Source organism: Schistocerca gregaria, chromosome 5 (assembly GCF_023897955.1).
Source record: "Schistocerca gregaria isolate iqSchGreg1 chromosome 5, iqSchGreg1.2, whole genome shotgun sequence".
NCBI lineage: Eukaryota > Metazoa > Arthropoda > Insecta > Orthoptera > Acrididae > Schistocerca > Schistocerca gregaria.
The window spans coordinates 468,031,421-468,051,922 of record NC_064924.1 but is presented as its reverse complement, the minus strand read 5'-3'; the positions used below and the strand labels follow the sequence as shown (position 1 = coordinate 468,051,922).

Genomic DNA, 20,502 nt, shown 5'->3' with positions numbered 1-20,502 from the left:
ATCACACACATCCATGCCTGCAGCAGGATTCAAACCTGCGACTGTAGCAGCAGCGCGATTCTGGACTGAAGTGCCTAAAACCGCTCGGCCACAGCAGCCGGCACATCAACTTCATATGTTACCTGTATGTGACTGATCTCCATTTTCCATCAGTACATCATCAAATATAAAGACAGGATTCAGCTTTACTTCTTGAGGTTGTGGGACGTCACTGCTTTGTCTGGAAATTTTCTTTGTAGTACCATTGACACCTGTCAGTATCTACTACAATAATTGATGTGTGAGCTAAAATAATGATTTTGAAAATATTTATAAATGTTTGAAGTGAAGTGAAGTCAGGATGCACTAGCAGAACCACGAGAACATTTCTCTTGTCACTGTCCAATAGACCTACAACTATCGATCGTATATTGTCTGGCAGTAGTGAACCATTCCTCTTCTTATTCTGTTTTTCTGCGTTGTTCTCAGACCAATCAATTGCCACAAAGTCCTTCTGCAGGCAGTGTTTCATCCATCCACTCATCCCAGGTACGTTTCCTGGCCGGGATGGGGATTTCCTCTGCCCAGGGACAGGGTGTTTGTGTTCTCATCATCACTTCAACATTATCATCATCATTCGTAATAGTGGATCGATTTGATTGTGTAAAACTTGGACTGTGTAAAAATTGGGACTTTGTATGGGCGATGAAGACCACGCATTTGAACGCCCCATAAACCAAACATCATCATCAGCAGCAGCAACAGCAGCATCCACTCATGATAACAACTGTGTGATTATATTAGCATACATGGGATTTTGTAGGAAAAAACATACACATATCTTACACATTTCTTTTCGTATTTTGTAAGCTCCTACGTATAGTTGGATATATGTAAATGCTCAAATAAGAATACAGTTCTAAACTTGCTAAACTCATACATATTACTGCATATTGATGTGTAACAAGTGTCAAAATATTGAACTACGTTTTCTACTGGGGGCTCAGCTGTTTGCCATGATAATTTTATTAAACTGATCCATAGGCTTTCATCAAATCTGAACATATAAGGCTGCCCGCTCAGCCTCTGGTCGAGTGCACACTATATGGTGTAACTGCAGTTCAATTCTTTTTATCTTGGCAGTTCGCGCATGTCCGCCCAGACGCCGGTGATTGCTGCGTAGCCAGTTGCACGCGCCAAGCATACTTACGTGTAGGGGGGAGCGCGCAGTTTATGAAGTAAAGCCACCACGGCCGCATTAACCCTTTCACTGCTACAGAGACGTACTCCCCGCACTCCGCGCTGTGCGCGATTTTATCATCACTGCACTGCTTGCCTGTGTAGACACATGGTGTTCCGACTGCTTTGACACTCTTATCATTCGATTTTACAAAAACTATTTGGCCCAAAAATTTGATTTCTACACATCTTCTTGACTGATACTTTCCCCCCATAAATGACTTAATTTTGTTTCGATGATCAACGCACTTATTGTGCAGCATTAAATGTAGTAAACCACTGCACCAAATTTTGAATAGTTTGCAGAGGTAAAAGTCCATAGCGTATACTTTCCGTATGGTTGATATCAGTCGCAACTAGAAATTTCAAAAAACTACATTCAAACGAAAAAATTCATGAAGTAGGACACTTTGATATTGTTTTTAAATAGGGAAAATATGAAGCACTGAACAAGGTTTGAACTCGGGACCTTCCACTTAGCAGCCATATGCTAACTCAGCTCTTCATTCAGTGTAGTACTTAGAGGACTTTAAATTAGGACATAAAATACCGACAAACACTGTTCGTATGACCATGAATTACTCACGTTTTGTTGAAGTACAATAGGAAATAAACAATTACAGCTGTTTTTAATTGCGAAAAAGCGGTTAGTGAGAATGATACGAACACCTTTCCTTGCTATTGCCTGAATTTGGAGGCTTATTGCTTGTTTGATTTAATTAATTAGTAGAATATGAAGCAATTGGTATAAAGAATGCTTTTTCCAAACTTTCTATAAAAGAAATTCTGCTATCAAGACATTGCTTTCGTTCAGTTACTTTATTTATGACTGTACGATTCTAAAACTGAAGACACTTATCCGTGCTCTGTACTGCAGGCGAGCTCTGGCAACGTAGTTCTCTGTTCATTGGCTGACTGTGTTTTGTGACGTCAGATGCGCAGAACGAACCTAAACTCGGCCGCCGTCATAAATGACACGCACTTTAGCATACATTAAATTCTTAAGAGTCTTCGCCTGCATATGAGTGCTCCCTGTTTCATTGAGAAGTTCAGCTGCCCATGGAAAGTCATCTGCAGTGATCTTGTGTTCGCCTAATAACACTGTGGCAATCTATTTCGAGCAAATGTTCCTGCTACTGCAACTCAGTTATTTCATAACCAACACTATTCTGATCCAGCTAGTATCATTGCAGCAGTATCATTGGTTTTCAAATACCACAACTGTATAGAACTCACTGTCAGACATCATTCCAATACTGACACTTTTATTTTGGCTAGAATATAAATTAAGTAATACATTGAATACTGATATGCTCTCCTGTTGTAGTGTTTTTATCACTGGTGTTCACCATGTTACCTGGAAATAACAAAAAGAAAAAAAATCAGTAAAACCATGCACATACACAGATGCACACATATACATGTATACTGGGTGGTCCATTTATCGTGACTGGGCCAAATATCTCACGAAATAAGCGTCAAACGAAAAACTACAAAGAACAAAACTTGTCTAGCTGGGAAACCAGAGCCGGCCGCGGTGGTCTCGCGGTTCTAGGCGCGCAGTCCAGAACCGTGCGACTGCTACGGTTGCAGGTTCGAATCCTGCCTCGGGCATGGATGTGTGTGATGTCCTTAGGTTAGTTAGGTTTAAGTAGTTCTAAGTTCTAGGGGACTAATGACCACAGCAGTTGAGTCCCATAGTGCTCAGAGCCATTTGAACCATTTTTGGGAAACCAGATGGCACTATGGTTGGCCCGTTAGATGGCGCTGTCATAGGTCAAACGGATATCAACTGCGTATTTTGAATAGGAACCCTCATTCTTATTGCATATTCATGAAGTACATAAAGAAATATGAATGTTTTAGTTGGACTACTTTTTTCGCTTTGTGATAGATGGCGCTGTGATAGTCACAAACACATGGCTCAAAATTGTAGATGAACAGTTGGTAACAGGAAGGTTTTTTTAAATTAAAATACAGAATGTAGGTACGTTTGAACGTTTTATTTTGGTTGTTCACATGTGATACATGTACCTGTGTTAACTTATCATTTCTGAGAACGCATGCTGTTACAGTGTGATTACCTGTAAATACCACATTAATGCAACAAATGCTCAAAATGATGTCTGTCAGCCTCAATGCATTTGGCAATATGTGTAACGACATTCCTTTCAACAGCGAGTAGTTCACCTTCCATAATGTTCGCACATGCATTGACAATGCACTCACGCACGTTGTCAGGCGTTGTTGGTGGATCACGATAGCAAATATCCTTCAATTTCCCCACCGAAAGAAATCTAGGGACGTCAGATCTGGTGAACGTGCGGGCTGTAGTATGGTGCTTCGACGACCAATCCATCTGTCATGAAATATGCTATTCAATACCACTTCAACTGCACACGAGCTATGTGCTGGACGTTCATCATGTTGGAAGTACATAGCCATTCTGCCATCTTGTAGTAACATCAATAGAACATTCCGTAGGAAATTGGCATACATTGCACCATTTAGATTGCCATCGATAAAATGGGGGCCAATTATCCTTACTCCCATTATGCCGCACCATATATTAGCCCGCCAAGGTCATTGATATTCCACTTGTCACAGCCATCGTGGATTTTTCGTTGCCCAGTAGAGCATATTATGCCGGTTTACGTTACTGCTGTTGGTGAATGACGCTTCGTCGCTAAATAGAATGCGTTCAAAAAAATCTGTGGTCGCCCCGTAATTTCTCTTGTGCCCAGTGGCAGAACTGTACATGACGTTCCAATCTGTCGCCATGCAATTCCTGGTGCATAGAAATATGGCACGGGTGCAGTCGATGCTGATGTAGCATTCTCAACGCCGACGTTTTTGAGATTCCTGGATACTCGCACAATTTGTCTGCTACTGATGTGTGGATTAGCTGCGACAGCAGCTAAAACATCTATTTGGGTATCATCATTTGCTGCAGGTCGTGGTTGACGTTTCACATATGGCTGAACACTTCCTGTTTCCTCAAATAACGTAACTATCCGGCGAACGGTCCGGACACTTGGATGATGTCGCCCAGGATACCGAGCAGCATACATACCACACGCCCGTCTGGCATTTTGATCACAATAGCCATACAGCAACACGATATCGACCTTTTCCGCAATTGGTAAACGGTCCATTTTAACATGGGTAGTGTATCACAAAGCAAATACCGTCCACACTGGCGGAATGTTACGTGATATCACGCACTTATACGTTTGTGGCTATTACAGCGCCATCTATCACAAAGCGAAAAAAGTGGTCCAACTACAACATTCATATTTCTTTACCTACTACACAAACATGTAATAAAAATGGGGGTTGATATTTTTTAAAAAACGCAGTTAATATCCGTTTGACCTATGGCAGCGTCATCTAGTGGGCCAACCATAGCGCCATCTGGTTTCCCTTTAAGCTAGACGCGTTTTGTTCTTTGTAGTTTTTTCGTTTTATGCTTATTTCGTGAGTTATTTGGCACGGTCACAATCAATGGACCACCCTGTATATATATTGACAATACTTCCATGATGGTAATATGGGCTGTTTTGGTGTTTGGTGCAGAACGCTGACTAGTAGTGATGTTAACTCTTTAACATTTGATTTATAACTGAAATTATTCTATATTGCTGGAATATGTGTACATATTACTGTATTTTCCCATTACAGTGCGAGTACCAACTGAGGAAAACGTTAAATGCGATACAAGTAGTTGAGGAAACTTCTGTTTGAATCTATGGGTTTCATGCACTGCTGCTGCTGCTGCTGCTGCTCCTGCTGTTGCTAAAGAATGGAGTAACTGTCAGCTTCAAGTTTCCTTATTTGCTCTCTGCCCCCCACCCCCCCAGCCCATCAGTTTTCATTAACATGTTCTTTCGTTACCATATCTATGGGTTTAGTAGTTACAATAGTATCTGAAAGTTTACAGCCTTCAAAGCGTATAGATTCATTATATTTGGAAAGGTGTGTGAACTGCCCTGCATCGATTTTGTCCGAACGTATCCACTGTGTGTGTGTGTGTGTGTGTGTGTGTGTGTGTGTGTGTGTGTGTGTGTGTGCAATGGCTTGAGGCACTATATACAGTGCCCACCCTAAAAGTTGTGATGCACATGTTTCTGGTGTTTCTGTAGATGTTTCCAGTTTCATTTTTGCAATATGTAAATGGAGTGACCCAGCAGTTTCGTGCTGGAAGGAGGCTAGGTGTAAGTAAATCAGCTATGAACAGTAACCGTCCTATGTTGGAATGTGCTACAGATTTAAACATGTGTGCATCAGTTTCAACCTGCAAGGTAACAGCTTAGAGGAAAGTATGTCAAGCAAGTATGTTTGTGCAGGCCTAAGTGCATTCCTACATGTTATAAATAGAATACCAAAAACTATAATGTCACATATATCACGTTAAGTTCAGACACACCAACGCAGGCTCCAGTCTGCCTGCTGACATGTGCATCAGGTGGCAGTCGGCATGGTCATGGCAGTGTGGCATTGGTCATGTGTCACACCATACTTGTCAGTTGTCAGTGGCATGACCTGTGTGGCATTTGTTTAAACAAGTAAGATACTGATGTGATTGCTCCTATCCTATTCTGCTACAGACATTGTAAATGTTTAATATGACACCATTTTGAACTGGGACTATAAACGTGGCACAAATGGCCTCTTAGCATGAGTCACCTGGAAACCATATAGGCTGTTCCCATGATCCGTGACATGAGAGGAAAATCCTGTGGTACAAGTGTACATCTTGGATTCTTTACATAGTGCAAGCCACCTGACAACCATGCAAGATGACCCAGTAACCTCAGGTCTATCATCTGGGATTCCATACTTAGCAGAAGTGTCGTATTTCTGCTATCTTGGATTGCCTGACTATCCCATCAATAGTACAACTACCCATCTTTGATTTTTTTACTTTCTCCTCGGTTTACACTTAGGACAATTGGGCTCTTAACACAAGTGAACTGAGGCATTAGAGGGGTGGAGAAAACTGAGGTTGTGAATTGTTCTCCACTTTATACATACGACAATTTGCCATTTTGGAATGTGATGTCAAACATGTGGGAGAGCATTCTGGCAACATTGCATAATGTCATTGATAACATCATGGAAATATGGGAAGAATGCAGATTGTACCAGAATGCACATTTTCCCACTGCTGTTGTGCTCCATCTCTTTTAAGTCAAAATTCTAACACAATTAAATATTCCTGACACATTTTGTTAGCAGAGGCAGATTTGTGGAAATCAAAAGTGTAATAAAGAAATAATTTAAATAATTATATAAAATCCTATAGCATAGTAATGCGGGCTCAAACGAATTGTTTAAACTTAAAAATAAATTTTGTATTCCAGATATGTGCACATAAATATATGAATGATAAATGAGTTGAAAATAGTTAAACCAGTAATGCAAAATTTGGTGATGTAGTGCATTTACACACAGTAGCATGGACAAAATATTTTCATACAGCCATGAATTAACTCACGAAAAACAGTTGGAAATCTTGAAGTTTAGCAGCCAAATCTGAAAGGCCATCGTCATGGAATTTCACCAACAGCCACAGCAAAAACTAAAGTTCACCAATCATGAACACTATTGCAAGAAATACTTGACACGTTAGACGTATAATTGGAAATAATGATTGCAGTGAAATAATACAGTGCTCAGCCATGTAAACTATATAAATAACGATAAAGGTCGTGAGATTACAACAAGCAGCAACTGAAGGCACAACAGAATCTTTGAATCATAAAGAATTTAAAGCTCAGAACTCATTCTCATGAAACTATCGTAAGTCCTGACTGTTTTCTGAGTGTTCAACACTAGATCAACCAGCAATTTACAGTCTCAGAAGCACTACCTTATGCAATGTGGTGCTACAGTTCTCCAAATACACTCACAGAACTCTTACCCAGAATACTTGCCAATGGAAGATCATGAATGTTGTTCCAAAAGACACTTATTGCTTTTAGTTATGTGACTACTACTGAATCGTACACCTACACACATAGTACTCCACAAGCCACCGTATGATGCATGGTGGTATATACCTTGCACCTCTACTAGCCATTCCCTCTCTTGTTCCACTCGCAAACAGAGCGAGGGAAAAATGACTATCTGTATGCCTCCATTATGCCATAATATTTATTATCTTATTTTCACAGGCTTTTCGCAAAATTTATTTGATGAAATTAGAATTACAGTCACCTATAAAAGCTGGTAATGTTTTGACTGAACAGATCTACTAAAGAGACTGCTTACACCATGCTTGTCCGCCCTATTTTGGAGTATTGTTGTGCAGTGTGAATCCGCATCAGGTGAGACTGATGGATGACATCGAAAAAGTTCAAGGAAGGGCGGCTCGTTTTGCACTATCGCGAAATAGGGAAGATAGTGGCACAGACATGATATGTGAATTGGAGTGAGAATCATTAAAACAAAGGCGTTTTTCTTTGTGTGGGACCTTCTCATGAAATTTCAATCACCAGTTATCTCCTCCGATTGCAAAAACATTCTGTTGGGACCCACCTACACTGGGAGAAATTATCATCACGCAAAAATAAGAGAAATGAGGGCTCGCACAGAAAAATTTAAGTGCTCTTTTTTCCCTCGCACCTTTCGAGAGTGGAATAGTAGAGAGCTTGAAGGTGGTTCATTGAACCGTCTGCCAGTCACTTTATTGTGAATAGCAAAGTAATCACATAGATGTAGATGAACCTGCTGGTGATAAATCTAGCGGAACGCCACTGAATTGCTTCATTTTTCTACATCTAGAGCAAGCTGTCATTTATCACACAGAACAAAAATACTGTCTAAGTCATCATGTATAGTCCTACAGTCGCGCACAAAGACGACACCTTTTTGTACAATACAGCAGCATCAGGTAAGAGCGTTATGATTGCTGCTCACCCTGTCTGTCAGATCAGTTAGGTATATACAGAACCAGATCGGTCACACCACACGCACCTGGGGCACGCCTAATGAACACTCGCCATTCAGGACAAAGTACTGAGTCCTATTATCCAGGAAGTTTTCGAGCCACTCGTATCTCTGGAAACCTATTCTGTTTGTTCAGATCTTCATTAACAGTCTTCAATGGGAGACTGTGTCATACACTTTCTGGGTACCGAGAAATACAATATCTACCTGTTGTCCTTCATCCATGGTATGAAGAATGTCGTGTGAGTGGAGGACAAGCTGAGTTTCGCACGAGTGATACTTTCTAAAACTATGATGAGTTCTGGATAGAAGTTCATCTGTCTCGAGGAAATTAATTATATTTGAACTCAGAACATGCGAAAGAATTCTGTAGCAAATCGCTGTTAAGCATGGAGATCTTTCTTTTACCCTTCTATATACAAGAGTCAGCTGCACTTATTTCCAATTACTTGGGATTTTGCTCTGAGTGGGAGATTCGTGACAGATGGAAGCTAAGTAAGGCTCCAGTACTGAAGAGTACTCTTGGTGAAACCGAACTGAGATTGTATAGAGACCTGGCATCTTATACGTCTTCAACATTTAGAATTGCTTCTCAGTGTTAGGGATGCCTGTTTCTATGCCTTTCACATGGAAGACGTTGCAACTGTCAAACTGGGCTATGGTATATCTCTACCATCCTCTTGGGGGAACGAGCTTATAAACGAGAAATTTAAAGCACATTGTTAATCTTGCGAAATGGATTAGCGAATACTGATAATAATAATAATTTCACTTGCCTCAATGACCTGGTGCAAGTCTTTGAGTTGCACGCTGCTTCGGCGACTTGTGTGTCCCCAACCTATTGCAAGTAGGGAAAGGGAGGAATCCGAAACACGTGTCGTTTGTGGCGAGTTACTTATGTGTAAGAGAATTTGCCATTAAAAGCGAGAGTGACTGGAACAATTTACAAATAAACTCGCTACGGAGAATATAGGGCTGTTGCCTTACAGTTCGACTTAGGTAATTCAGTAAATGTATTAGTGTTTGAGAATTTCTCTTCATTACATATTTATGCCTATAACATACACTTCTCGTCAGGTAAATAAATGAAAAATTTCCTCGTTAGTCCAAAGCTTCTTTACTTTCACTCTATACAAAATTTCTTCGCCCTTATAAACCATCGTTTTAAAAAGCATTTAGCGACATGAGAAGCAAGTAACGCTTTAAATTCGTTACAGTTGAACGTTTAAAAGGAGCGAAACCCGATGGCGTAATCGAAATCCTACAAGATACACGTTTTCGGAAACGAAATTAGAATGTTTATATGACCATCAAGATGAAATAGGAATACGGAAACCGAGTTACGCGAACCCACGTACATATAGTTGTAACAAAAAGAAACACTACAAAGTCTCTCGTAGAGGATCTGTCGCTAGTGATAAAATACGTATTCGCTGATCCTGTGCGCATGATGGTTAGGCTATAAAATCTAGCCAGCTGTATCACATGTTTGCCGAAATTTTCATTTACTGCTTTCGTATAAGAATCAAGTTATCAGAGCTCAGATGGATGAGTGTTGTTTCTTACGTTGACTGGTGGTACTCTTTGAAATACAAACACAGATTTTGTGTTTATGTCAAGTGTCTTGTAGCATATGGTGTTGATTCTGGGAAAATGAGTATGTAGTAGCACCCAGTAATATTTTGTCACATCGTTGCCTGAATTGCTGCAAGACATTAAATGGCAGGAAATGGATCTGTCAAAATTTTGGATAACAGCACACTTATTTGGAGCTCTAGAAAGGATTCTGGGAATGGGGCTGCAGTGGACGATAGCGGAATTGACAGCGATCCAAAACAGCAAACAGCTCATGAAGACGACAAAAGCTTTCATGTAAGAATGGAAATTGTTCATTTTCGGCACTTCATTCAAATTATACCGTTGTTCGTAGATGCAGCGATGTAGTTGCTTGTCGATCAAACGCACACGTCATAAAAAGCCAAAAAACAAGTAGTTTGAAATTCCTAAAACTGGAGAGATACTCATTTCCTAGTTCACACATTGTGCGAAATTAGTTAAAATTGGGACCCTGATCTAGAGTCTGGCGATGTGACGATTGAATTGAAACACAGTCAGTCTTCAGGGGGAAAAAAGGGGAAACTTTGATATAGGCCTATAACGTAATATTAAAAGTTCTTTTTATTAAGTAACATAAAACATAGCTTTGGGCAACATTTTTATGTGAAATGAGGATGAACGTAGCTCCACTGACACGTCAGTGTCTTGTCATTTGGGTGTACACGCGGATCAGTATTTGTAAACGCTTTATTAGGCTATAGCGTGCCGCATGGGGAATGAAATGTATATTCTTTGTTTTTGTGTCTTATATGTTTACAAAACGTGTAACAAAACTATCAGCAACCGCACTTACGCGAAATCGAAATGACATGATTTGTGGACGAAAACATATGCCTTTGACAATGCAGCATGGCAGTGACAAGTGTGGGTTTGATTATTCTCTGCTTCAACAATGCTTCGCTGAATTTGTACTGTACTGCCAGAGCTTATTTATTGTCGCTTCTTTCCCCAACTGTACATGATTTCAAATTAATTTCAGTGCTCTGTTGGTTCATATCAATTTGTAAATTTTCTGAAGTATACTTAAGAAGGACTTGTGTTGCTTGATCTGGTTATCTTCCTTCCTCTCTTTTTATTTGTTATTTTTCCTAAAATAATTCTAAGTGAATGTTATGCATAAATGGCATTTTTTACTCACTAATTTTATAACGAGAAAAATGTTATTTTTGTAAGAGATGGAATGCACATTACATGTGAAATCAACAAGAAACATGTAGCTTTATATTTTCCTATACCGTAAGAAGGCCAAGAAGTGCACCACATCAGTAACTCTTTTATGCATGTAAACATTCGTGATGGGCATTGTAATTTGTACCCATATATTTACCATTTGATTATGATATAAATATGAGTGTGTATAATAATGCATGCAGAACAACTTGCACATGAAAACAGTTTTGCATTAATAGCAATAAAAGGTAAGTACTTGAATCAACATGCCAAACTGTGATGAGAAGAGAAATCATGATCACATATAAGCGAAAATATTTACCGTCAATTATATGCACAAATTGTTGACAGATTGAGAGCGTCTTTCGTAGCCTGACATCTCAATGACACTTCAGTGAAAAGTGTGACATCGTTAGTGCCAGTTTCCTGCTATTACATTCATTTGTGATAACACAGTACTTCATTGTTGGTGTTAAGTAATGTTTGTAGTGAAGGAACATTAATTGCAAAGTGTGCATGAGCTGTCGAACTTTCGTATGAGGACAACACAACTATTTGATGAAACCCGAGACCTCACATTGAATTCTTCATTATTTGCAGATACATCATCTTTTTACCGAGGTTTTTTTTTTTTTTTTTTTTTTCGTTCTTGGTATTGGCAGCACTACACCGTAACTGAAGAACAGTTCACTTAGTGGCTGGCATGTATACGCTGTGTTATCAAAAGTATCTGGACAGCTGGCTGAAAATGACTTAAAAGTTCGTGGCACTCTCCATTGGTAGCACTGGAATTCAATATGGTGTTGGCCCAACCCTTAGCCTTGATCACAGCTTCCACTCTTTCAGGCATACTTTCAATCAGGTACTGCAAGGTTTCTTGTGGAATGGCAACCCTTTCTTCACTGAGTCCTGTACTGAGGAGAGGTATTGATGTTGGTCAATGAGGCCTGGCACGAAGTCGGCGTTCCAAACCATCCCAAAGGTGTTACATAGGGTTTGGTAACGACTCTGTGCAGGCCAGTCCATTACAGGGATGTTATTGTTGTGTAACCATTCTGCCACAAGTCGTGCATTATGAACAGGTGCTCGATCGTCTTGAAAGATGCAAATGCCATTCCCGAATTGATCTTCAACAGTGGGAAGCAAAAAGGTGCTTAAAACATCAATGTAGGCCTGTGCTGTGAAAGTGCCACACAGTACAACAAGAGGTGCAAGCCCCTTCCATGAAAAAGCGCAACCACACCATAACACCACTGCCTCCAAATTTTACTGTTGGCACTACACACACTGGCAGATGATGTTCGCTAGGCATTTGCCATACCCACACCTTTCCATCGGATCGCCACATTGTGTGCCGTGATTCGTCACTCCACACAACATTCTTCCACTGTTCAAACGTCCAATGTTTACTCTCCTTACACCAAGTGAGGTGTCGTTTGACATTTACCAGCGTGATGTGTAGCTTATGAGCAGCCGCTCGCCCATCAAATCCAAGATTTCTTATCTCCCGCCTCACTGTCATAGTACTTGCAGTGGATCCTGATGCAATTTGGAATTCCTGTGTGATGGTCTGGATAGCTGTCTGCCTATTATACGTTCTTCAGCTGTTGGTGCTTTCTGTCAGTCAACAGATGAGGTAGGCGTGTACTCTTATGTACTGTATGCATCCCTTCATGTATCCACTTCACTGTCCCATTGGAAACAGTGTACCTAGAGATGTTTCGGTGTGTGGAAAACTTGCAGATAGGCGTAAGACGCAAGTAACACCCAATCACCTGATCACATTCGCAGACCGTGAGCTCCGCAGAGCACCCCGTTCTGCTCTCTCATGATGTCTAATGACTACTGAGGTCACTGATATGGAGTACCTGGCAGTAGGTGGCAGCACAATGCACCTAATATGAAAAACGTATGTTTTTTTGGGGCTAACCAGATACTTTTGATCACATAGTTTATGTAATATACGATGTTATGTAGGCCAGTTCAACTGCACTGTTGGTGAAAAGGTGATTGAATAGTTTTAAATGTAACATCATGTTGCAAGTACAAGAAAAATAGTAATTTTTAGTTTTTGGTATGAGAAAGCTAAGTATTACGTTTTGGCCCTGTTTATTTTTAATAAATGTTATAAAGTACAGTCTATTACAGCTTGTTTCCTGTTTACAACAGATATTTTGCAATTCATTTCAGAATGAAAATTTCTTCTGAAGAGTGTAAAAATTGGAACTACAGAACAGTAGGAGTAGTCATAGATAAAAAAGTATCAAACTTGTGTCAAGATACGTAGACAGCATTAAAACAGACAAAGTAAGCTGGAAAAATAGGTCAAAATTATTGCAACAGTGCATGTTTAAAAAGTAAATTACGTAGTTTGGGTCAGGAATAACAGGAGGGAGTAAAGCCATTCAACTGAGAAGAGAAAAAATTATTAAAAACTAATGTCGCCTCAGTTTCACAGGGGCAGCACTGTACTGTTATCTATGACAGGACAACCTGTCTTTTGTATAAGAAATATCTCATGTACACAAACATTCTTTGTGAATCCTTCTGTCTATTAGTGAAAACCATACCAAAATTCCTAAAGTAGCCTTGACATACAAACAGCAAAATGTGGCAGGGGACTTTAAATTATAATATGTGACATGTATTACAGGGGTAGCCTACACACTTATTATTTCACCATAATACTTTATACAGAAAAAAATTATAGTTGTTTCCCTACATAGATCCGATGTACAAGAAAGAAAGCAAATAAGGGAATCAGTGAACTGGTTTGTGGAATTAAGACAGTATATTACATAAACAATTGTGGTTTACCACCATCCAAATTTTAATAAAATTTCTGTATTTTCGCCATATTGCCCAGGTTATTAAGTAATATCCACAATATGACATGATGATGCACGTAACTTTCGCAGTCCTGACATGCGACTTAGGTTGAAGATGTAATTCTGTTGGCGGTATGTATTTGGAATGAAACTGGCAGTAACTTAACTGATTTGTAAAGTAACTAGAAGTCATAGATTAAGTTGGAAGGTGATGTTATTGTTATGATTTGGTGTAGTCAATAAATGCAACACCAGATAAAGCTTATCTTCAGTTGTTTAACACTCAAGCTAAGGCACCATTTTTCATAACACGAGTGGCCACGCAGTGTACTTTGTATCTTTGTAATGAATAGTTGTCTTCATGTTACCAAGTTATATGTGTGTGAGCAGAATCACAGTTTTATCTTAGTTTACATACACGAAGATAAACTTAAATTATATCAGCTAAATCACTGTTTAATTAAACGGTAATGAAACAAACTTTCATTATATCACTCTGTTGCCTCCTGCATTTGTTCCCCCACACTATTAACCCACTCAAAGCATTAAACAGTGCAGTTCCATCAGATCCCTGCCAACTGTTTATTTGATTACTATTTACCTCATTGATAACTGCCTCACTGGTGGATTGTGCTGCTAGCTTAGAATCTGGGTCTTTTTCTTGCACGGATTGTAATTTTTTCCTCATATCACTGCTCACTTGGGAAAAACAACTTATCACTCTGTTAGCTGAAGTAGTGTTGAAGCATTAGGTAAGGGGCTCACAATTGTAAAACAACAGTGGAATGGTACAAAACAATGTTTTTTTGTGATTGGCACACTTTTTACATACATGCACTTGATCGTGAGTTAAAAGTTTGAGTAGTAATTCTATAGATGGTCGATATTCAGAGATTGTGTGCCTTGTGCAGTTGGTATACAGGTATCAGTGGCCAAAGCATATGGCTTGCATTGAAAACTCACCTCTATCCAGCATGATGTCACGTAGACATAAGAACATAACAGTAAAGAATTCACTCTCTCAAATACTATAAAGACTCGTTTATTTTCTAATCATGTCTGTTCACAGGGTGTTAGCAGCATTCTAAGTGGGAGACTTCCTCTTCTCAACTTCTGTTGAAGTGCTGGTGCATCCAGCTGTATTGCCGGCAGTTGAGATTTAAATTCTGGAAGTGCCCACAGCAAATCAATCCTCCATCTTTTATATTGGGGGGGGGGGGGGGGGGGGGGGGTGGCGGGTTCAGGGTCAGTCATATCACAACTGGGTACTACTTTTGCACAAGATGAAGCATAACGTCACATCTGTCTCACCTCTGTTCTGTAGCTTCCGAAGTGAGCCGCTAATCTGCACTGAAGAGAAAGTAAAGCTGTACTGCTTGACACCAACAATGAATTTTATATTCTTAGATACTATGTCAGTATTATAAAAAGGCTAGATTGCTACTCACCTTGTAGAGATGATGTTGAGTTGCAGACAGACACAACAAAAAACTTCTATACAGTTAAACTTTTGGCCAAAGGGCCCTCTTCTGAAGTAGAGTGAAGTAGAGAAAACACACACACACACACACACACACACACACACACACACACACACACACACACAAACCGGGGCATTCAGTTGATACTGTTAATTTAGAAAAATGTACTATTATGCTAAAATTCCATCACCAATCAGTTGTAATTGTTAGTAACATAGTATTATGTATGCTTCAGAGACGTTAGCAGAAAATTGTGTTGAAATGGAGAAAAAATGCAGGGTAAAATTCCTTAATGAGAAAATTGGCAACAAGCAAATAAGTGAAAATATTGTATGGTATTTGACATATTAAATGCAGAATTTCATTGGAGCCAGTCACATCAATGAAATATACAGACGTAACAGCTTCAGTGAATGTGAGATTGATTAGGCTCAAACTCATTGTTTACTGCACCGACCCAACATCCAGTATATGTGCAGGAGCTCATAAGCCATCGGCCTCAACTGAATGATGTCTACTAAGAGTAAGATACCCTATACCATATTATTGTTACTGTAATTGTTAAAATATAGTTAATTTTCTTGGTCCAGTTCATGAGTGACTGTTTAGGTATGGGTAATGTATAACAAAAGTATTCATAATCTGAGCTATGATAATAGCTTTGGTGGTTAGGTGTCGACGAGACTGAGACTGAAGCAGGTACTTACACTCACTAATTCCATGTAATTGAAATGTATAGCATGTGTAGTAGGACATTTTCTGCTCTTATATAAAGCATTTAAGTGGATGACATGCCATCACACTAAGAAATTTCTCATCTGTTGACTCTCCGAATATCTTCCACTTAACATGGGAGATCCAGACAGCAGAGAGAATGGTTCAAACTACTCACAGAGCCCTCCTGATCATTCAAAATGAAACGAATTTTTTGTTAGGTGCCATGCCATGTGTTAAAGAGAATAACTGGCCATCTTCACTATTCCAGGTTAAATCTGACATTGGCACAGAAAGGGGTACCACAAAAGTCTTTGGTCATTTACCATACAGCATCAAAAGTCTGACAGAGATCTAACCGGCATTTACAAACAAGTTAAAGGAATTTCTGAGTAACAACTTCTTCTACTCAGTAGATGAACTTGTAGACATGGAGTAGTAATTATAAAAAAAGAAAAATTTAATTATAACATGTAAAGAAACCTTTTGTTAAACTTCCACATTACACATCTTTCTGAAATGTTGTACTGAAGATCCATGGAAGAAATATTAATGTAATGAGTCAGTGGGAAGAAGAATCGCTGCAAGTAATAGACGACAAACTGTGACTAATACGAGGGTGGTTTGGTAAGTCGGGTAAATTTCCATGAAAGAATGGAACATTTTTGTTGCACCTTCATAGCTAGTATGCTTGATTATTCCAAGGATTGTGTGAAGAACTTCAATGGAGTACAGCATACATTTCACTGTTGGCAACTGTCTCAGTTGGCCAGTGAGTCGGCTGCAATTGAAAACGGAGAAAACCAAGTTTCATGCTATTACTTTAAAACATTTCTATTTGAAGACATGGACTGGTGCTCACATCAAAACAGAACTGAATGAAGTACTTGCAGAGTCTGTATCATCGTTGAAGACTATTTACTTTTGGATTAATGAATTTAAATGTGCTCAGCAAACACTGAAGTAGTAGTGTGCTCAGGCCGTCCAGTTGAGGTTATCACAAAGGAAATCATTGACAAAATCCATGATGTGGTAATGCAAGACCACTGAATGAAGAGTTTAAGATTACTGAGACAAGGCATCTCAACTGAGCAAATGCATAAATCTCGCATGGAGAATTTGCCATGAAGGAGCTGTGTGCAAGGTGGGTACCGCGATTGCTCATAATTGACCGAAAGCACATGTGGCGTTATTTCAGCACAATGCCTGGCGATGTTTAATCACAGTTCGCAAGACATTTGGTGACTGTTGATGAAACCTGGATCTGTCATTACAAACCTGAGTAAAAATGGCAGACAAGACAATGGACAAAGGCTGGTGAAAGTCTCCGAAGAAGGCAGAGAACATTTTGTCAGCTGATAAGCCGATGGCCCCTGGTTTTTGGGATTTCCGAGAATAATCCTTGTAGATAATATAGAAGAAAGGCAGAACCATAACTGGGCCAATTATGCTTCATTGTTGGGTTGTTTGAAACTTACGTTGGCTGAAAATGGACTAAGGTTGGCATGCAAAAAAGTGCTCTTTTACCAGGATAATTCACCATCCTACACATTGTCGATAACAATTGCAAAAGTGGATGAATTAGGCTTGGTTCCTTACCCACCCTGTTCATCAAATGTAGTCCCAAGTGACGTCTTCCTATTCCCTAACTTGAAACTTTAACTTGCTGTGAAATAGTTTTCATCAAATGAGTTAGTGGTAGTTGCAGTCAACAAGTATTTTGCAGAGTTTGACAGAACTGTTTTTACGATAGGATGTAAAAGCAGGGGGACTGATGGACTAAGTGTATACCTCTCGAAGGAGACTATGTCAAGAAGTAAGGTGAGTTCTTTTATGAAAGAAAAATTTTTTCTTTCCTTTCTACCAGACGTATCAAACTACCCTCATAAAGTCAGCATTCTAGCCATGGGGCGTACCCTCCCTAGCACAAAGACAGAAGGAAGTGATACAGACCATACTTAGATTAAGTCATTAACTGATCTACAGCAGTACTCTGCAAGCCACCTGACTGTGTATGGCAGAGGGTACTTCTTGTAGCACTGACAGATTCCCTCCTTCCTGTTCCATTCACAAATGGTGCGTCTCTGATTCATGTAATTTTCTCGTTCTGGTCATTTTGCGAGATGTATGTGGGAGGAAGTAATATTTTGTTCGACTCTTCCCAGAATGTAATCTCTCAGAATATTAATAGTAAATTAGTCTGTGATGCCCAATGGCACTCTTGTTGTGTCTGCCACTAGAGCTTCTTGAAAATCTTTGTAACACTTTTTTGCTAACTAAACAATCCTGTAATGAAATGCACCACTCTTCATAGGTTCTTCTCTCCTTTCTGTTAGTCTTACCTGATAAGGGTAGAAGAGTGATGAGCAGTATTCAAGAATTAATAACAAATGGATGTTGTAAATCATTTCTTTCTTGAATGACTTATATTTCCTTACGATTCATGCCCTACAAGTCTCTGTTGGGCATCTGCTTTTCCTACTGTTTGCTTTATGTGGTCACTCCACTTACGCTCACTCCAGATGGTTACTCCTAGATAGTTTGTGGCAGATAACAGTTTCCAGCAATTTGTCATCAATGTTGTGGTTGTACAGTAGTAGGTTTATTCTCCTATATATGAGCAATATTTTGCATTTGCTCTCTTCTGTGTTAACTGTCAGTCCCCGTACCATACATCAACCCTGTACAGGTCCTTTTGGAAATCACTACATTCTTCTGGCGTAGCTAACTTTTTGTAGACAATCATATCATCTATAAAACCTTATAGAACTTCTGACATTTTCTGTGAGATTCTGTATGTATGATGTCACCCTCATTCTGCCAACAGCCTTGTCAAAGAGAGCAGAGTAGTGGACAGAGGTTCATGGAACTCTCTTGTCCTTTGGGTGGGAAATTGCCCCTAAAGGTGGAAGAATCAGCAATGATCAATGGCATGAGGATGCAGAAGGCAATGGAAACAACTGCACTTAAAACACAAATCCACAGGACATAAGGCCTTCAACTGAAAAAGTGTCATGATGATCTCTTCATTGGCAAAAGATTCTGGAATAGGCCCCCATATGGATCTCTGGGAGAAGGTTGATAAGAGGAGAGGTGACGATGAGAAAAATATTGGATAACCAATGAAAGGGTAATGGTTTACGAGCCAGGGCGTGGAATGCCAGGAGCTTGAACATGGTAGAGAAGCTATAAAATCTGGAAAGGAAAATGCAAAGGTTCAATGTAGATACAAGGATTTCTGGCCAGATGAGTATAGGGTAATATCAACAGCAGCAGAAAATGGTGTAACGGATGTCGTCATGAATAGGAAGATACGGAGGAGAGTGTGTTACTGTGAACAGTTCAGTGATAGGGTTGTTCTTATCAGAATTGACAGTAGGCGAACACTGACAATGGTAGTTCAGATATACGCATTGATTTCGCAAACTGAAGATGAAGAGAGAGAGAGAGAGAGAGAGAAAATAGGAGGATATTGAAAGGGTAATACAGTATGTAAAGGGAAATTAAAATTTAATAGTCATGGGAGATTGGATTGCAGTTGTAGGGAAGGAGCAGAAGAAAAGGTTACTGGAGAATATGGGCTTGGGACAAGGAATGAGAGAGCAGAAAGACCGAAGGAGTTCTGTAATAAATTTCAGCTAGTAATAGCGAATACCTTGTTCAATAATCACAAGAGGAGGAGGTATACTTGGAAAAGGCCAGGTGATACTGGAAGATTTCAGTTAGATTACATCATGGTCAGACAAAGATTCCAAAATTGGGTACTGGATTGTAGGGCATACCCAGGAGCAGATACAGACTCAGATCACAATGTAGAAGTGCTGAAGAGTGGCTGAAGTTTAAGAGATTAGCCAGGAAGAATCAATACTCAAAGAAGTGGGATATGGAAGTATTAAGGAATGAAGAGAAGTGTTTGGATTTCTCCAAGGCTATAGATACAGCAGTAAGGAATAGTCTGTAAGCAGTGCAGTTGAAGAGGAATGGACATCTTTAAAAAGGGCAATCACAGAAATTAAAAAGAATAACGTGAGTACGAAGAAGATAAATGTGAAAAAAAAAAAAAAAAAAACCACAGGTAACGGAAGAAATACTTCACTTGATCGATGAAAGGAGGAAGTATAAAAATATTCATGGAAATTTAGGAATACCGATACACAAGTCACTGAGGTATGAAATAAATAGGAAATGCAGGGAAGCTGAGAAGAAATGGGTGCAAGAAAATCTGAAGAAACCGAAAAAGAAATTATTGTCAGAAGGATGGACTCAGCATATAGGAAAGTCAATTAAAAGCAGGGCTGGTAACATTAAAAGTCCAACGGGAATTTCACTGTTAAATGCAGAGAAGATAGAGGATAGATGGAAAGAGTACACTGACGGCCTCTATGAGGGGGAAGACTTGTCTGATATGATAGAAGAAGAAACAGGATCCGATTTAGAAGATAGGGGATCCAAAATTAGAATCAGAATTTAAGAGACCTTTGGAGGATGTACGATCAAATAAGGCAGAAGGGATAGATAACATT

The 20,502-nt window shown here is 39.5% G+C and overlaps 1 protein-coding gene across 1 annotated transcript in view; it reads left to right on the top strand.

Annotated features, from left to right (window-relative positions):
* Nucleotides 1-9,488: 9,488 nt before the first annotated feature.
* Nucleotides 9,489-20,502, top strand: part of LOC126271926 (protein FAM219A) — a 97,984-nt gene continuing 86,970 nt past the window's right edge. Inside the window, exon 1 of the mRNA XM_049974337.1 lies at nucleotides 9,489-10,041. Coding sequence (XP_049830294.1) covers nucleotides 9,889-10,041 — 153 coding nt within the window. The 5' untranslated portion in view covers nucleotides 9,489-9,888. The remainder of the gene's footprint in view (nucleotides 10,042-20,502) is intronic.